Source organism: Helicoverpa armigera, chromosome 12, assembly GCF_030705265.1.
Source record: "Helicoverpa armigera isolate CAAS_96S chromosome 12, ASM3070526v1, whole genome shotgun sequence".
In the NCBI taxonomy this organism is placed as follows: Eukaryota; Metazoa; Arthropoda; class Insecta; order Lepidoptera; family Noctuidae; genus Helicoverpa; species Helicoverpa armigera.
This window is the reverse complement of record NC_087131.1, coordinates 381,858-385,288: the sequence shown is the minus strand read 5'-3', so window position 1 is coordinate 385,288 and position 3,431 is coordinate 381,858. Positions and strand designations below refer to the sequence as shown.

At 36.8% G+C, this 3,431-nt stretch overlaps 1 protein-coding gene across 1 annotated transcript; it reads left to right on the top strand.

The window, feature by feature from the left end:
* The first annotated feature begins 303 nt into the window (after positions 1 to 303).
* LOC135117650 (uncharacterized) lies at positions 304 to 2,642 on the top strand. Its single transcript, XM_064037253.1, has 4 exons — positions 304 to 429; positions 528 to 606; positions 1,429 to 2,205; positions 2,623 to 2,642. Exons 1-4 carry the CDS (start codon positions 304 to 306, stop codon positions 2,640 to 2,642), a joined length of 1,002 nt encoding a protein of 333 aa, XP_063893323.1.
* Positions 2,643 to 3,431: the final 789 nt, after the last annotated feature.

The following is a 3,431-nucleotide window of genomic DNA, read 5'->3' as shown; positions in this document are numbered from 1 at the left end:
CAATAAGGTACGTTGTGCTTAATCAGCGAATAGTTTTAAGTAAGTACTTTGTGTTGTATCATGTATGGTTATTGGAAATTTGGCAATAATAAATCAGACTTTTCCGAAGCAACACGTCTTTAAAATACACCACCCCTATGGAGATATTACATGGCGACCCTGCCACTGAACTCAGAAAATTATGTTATTAGAAGAAAGAAAATGAAACTAAACTAAGAAGGTACTTTTCAAGATCGAAGAAAGAAGAAAGAAAAAAAAAAACAAAGAAGATTCAGAAGAAAGAAAATATATCAAGACCATAATATGGGAAAAAGTTATTCCAAGGAAGAGGTTGTCATCGCGCAAAACGCCAACGGAGAAGCGAATGCATCTGCTCATCAGTCAATGGATGCTCTTGCTGTCGCCGAAGTGCTATTAATAGTAGTAGTGGTAATGCTATCTACCGCTGGCATATACTTCATCATCAAAAAATGCCAAAATGCTGCTGTAAAAACATTGAGACGAGAACTCAACGCCCACAATTTTAGCACCGCTTCACGACAAGAACCAGTGTAATTCGAAGAGAAGGAGCGGAGTCCAGGGAAATCCCGGCCCAAGGAGTCCAGGGTATATAGGCAATGTATCCTTTATAATAATGTAATATTACTTTTCACGATAAGTTAATAACTATAATATAGTAAAGGTTTTATAAATAAGCGTGTAAAAACACTATATTTTGTGTAGATAACTGGATATAATGTAATACTTTTGTTTTGCTGTTATTATGCAATTAGCAGATATAACTTCAATTCGTAATAATTTAAGAGATATAAGAGACTATTTAGTTAAAATCGGTCCAGTTCGGAGACAAAGTTCCGACACAGCCCAAAGCAAGATAGCATTAGCTCATGCTGAATATACTAGACTGGAGTGTATTTTGTCTGAAATTCATAAAAAAGCTGAATGTGCTGAGTTAAGTCAAGAAACCTTAAAGACTATAAATCCTATAGTTATCGAAATACGTAGTTCATCATCCTCCGAGCCTTTTCCCAATCATGTTGGGGTCGGCTTCCAGTCTAACCGGATTCAGCTGAGTACCAGTGCTTTACAAGAAGCGACTGCCTATCTGACCTCCTCAACCCAGTTACCCGGGCAACCCGATACCCCTTGGTTAGACTGGTGTCAGACTTACTGGCTTCTGACTACCCGTAACGACTGCCAAAGATGTTCAATGACAGCCGGGACCTACAGTTTAACGTGCCATCCGAAACACAGCCAATGGTGTCTAAGATATACTTAGAAAGTACATACAAACTTAGAAAAGTTGCATTGGTACTTGCCTGACCTGGGATCGAACCCCCGCCCTCATACTTGAGGTTGGTCCTTTACCCACTAGGCCACCACGGCCTATCGAAATACGTAGTTGTTATTCAAAAATTTTAACTCTAGTTACTAGGAGTACAGAGTCGTCAAAAATGGCAGACGAATCTTTTAATCTTAAAACAGCCATAGCTTTATTACCAGTGATGACCGGTAAAGAACAAGTCACCTTGCAACTGATCGACGGCATACAATTGTACAGTTCGATGATAACCGATAACACAAAAAATCAATTAATTGAATTTGTTCTTAAAACTCGGCTATCGGAAGGAGCCAAATTACGTCTAAAATCTACGTACAGAAATGTTGAAAGTTTGGTTATTGACATGCGTAAGCATCTTATTCAGAAAAAATCTGCAGTAGCTATACAATCGCAGCTTTCGACTACGAAACAGGGACATAGGTCAATAGAAAATTATGGTAATGAACTCGAAAAACTTTTTGTTGACTTGACAATTGCTCAAGCCGATGGGGACGATACTAAGTTTGGCGTATTGCGACCGATCAACGAAAAAATTGCAATTAAGCGTTTTTCAGATGGTCTAAGTGACCCCCGTCTAAGTACGATTGTGGCTTCTCGACAATTTGAGTCGTTGCCTGAGGCGATTAGGGCAGCAGTAGATGAACAAACGCTGTCTTCTGATAATAACCCGGTTATGAATGTTAGACGTTTCCAGAATTACCGTGGTAATAGACGTGGCTTTACGAACAAAAATCGTGGGACTAGAAATTATTTTCAAAACCGGAATCAGCCCTTTCAATCTAATTTTAATTATAGGCATTTCAATAATACATTACCCGTTACTTATTATAAAAGTAATCATAATATTCGCGGAACCTACCGAGGTACAGCACGGGGACTGGGATTCTCGGTAACGCGCGCACGTGTCAACAATGCGCATCACTTTTCGAATGGACCACACAATGGACAAATTTCGCAATCAAATGCCAGCAACTCATCGAACAATGAGTTTTTTCGTTCAACAAACGAATGAACAATATATTTTTAATTACAATAATAGTAGCGTAATCTTAATTAAGGTAAATTATGGAAGCTTAGCTCATTTATTAGTAGATACGGGAGCTAGTTTATGTATTTTAAAATACGAATGGTTGTCTAACTATACGGAACTATTAAATAAGCTTCAGTATGATAGGTTAACAATAAAAGGTGTAAGTGGAACATTAATTTCTGAAGGATTTCTTTACTTAGATTTAGTTTGCGATGGTATAGTTTTTAATCAAAAATTTTATGTTTTTAAGAACTTGTGGTGTTCCGCTGATGGAATATTAGGTGACAATTTTTTTAAGCGTTATAAAGGAATAATTAATTATAAGACAATGACTTTATGTTTAACTAATAATGAACAGAAGGTTAACTTGAGTATTGAACCTGATAATAGGTATACTCGCATAATCCCACCACGTTGTGAGGTAATTAGTTATATACCTTGCGCTTATCATGAGGATACAGTCGTATTAGCCAAGGAGATCCATGAAGGGGTCTTTGTCGCAGGTTTACTAGCAAAACCTAGCAATAATCATATCCCTGTTAGAATATTGAATACAAGGGATAGGGAAATACAGATAGATATATCTGACATAGGTGTCTATTCTCTGAACGATTTTGACGTATGTGAGTTTACTTCGGAAATTAAAAGTGTAGAACGTGTTAAAACACTATTTAATTTGCTTGATTTGAGTTATTTAAATAAAGAAGAGCAAATTCACATAGAAAACATATGTGCAAAATATGCAGATGTGTTTCATTTGCCAGGGGATAAATTATCAGTCACTAATTTAATGGAACATACTATTAAATTGAAGGATAATGTAACCCCTATATATCAGAAACCGTATAGAATTCCCCATGCTCTTAAGCACGAGGTAGAAAAGCAAATTCAAGATATGTTGGAAAACGATATTATCGAGGAAACAACATCGGAGTGGTCGAGTCCAATATTGTTGGTTCCAAAGAAAGCAGATAAATCTAATGAAAAGAAATGGAGGCTTGTCGTTGATTACCGACAGTTGAATAATAAAATACAGGATGACAAGTTTCCATTACCTAA

Excerpts from the sequence above, each read along its gene's own strand:
- LOC135117650 (XM_064037253.1), top strand. The coding sequence starts at position 304 with ATGGGAAAAAGTTATTCCAAGGAAGAGGTTGTCATCGCGCAAAACGCC. Across the intron at positions 430-527 it reads TGCTATTAATAGTAGTAGTG|CACCGCTTCACGACAAGAAC; the intron begins GTAATGCTATCT and ends CCACAATTTTAG. Across the intron at positions 2,206-2,622 it reads TATTCGCGGAACCTACCGAG|AACTTGTGGTGTTCCGCTGA; the intron begins GTACAGCACGGG and ends TATGTTTTTAAG.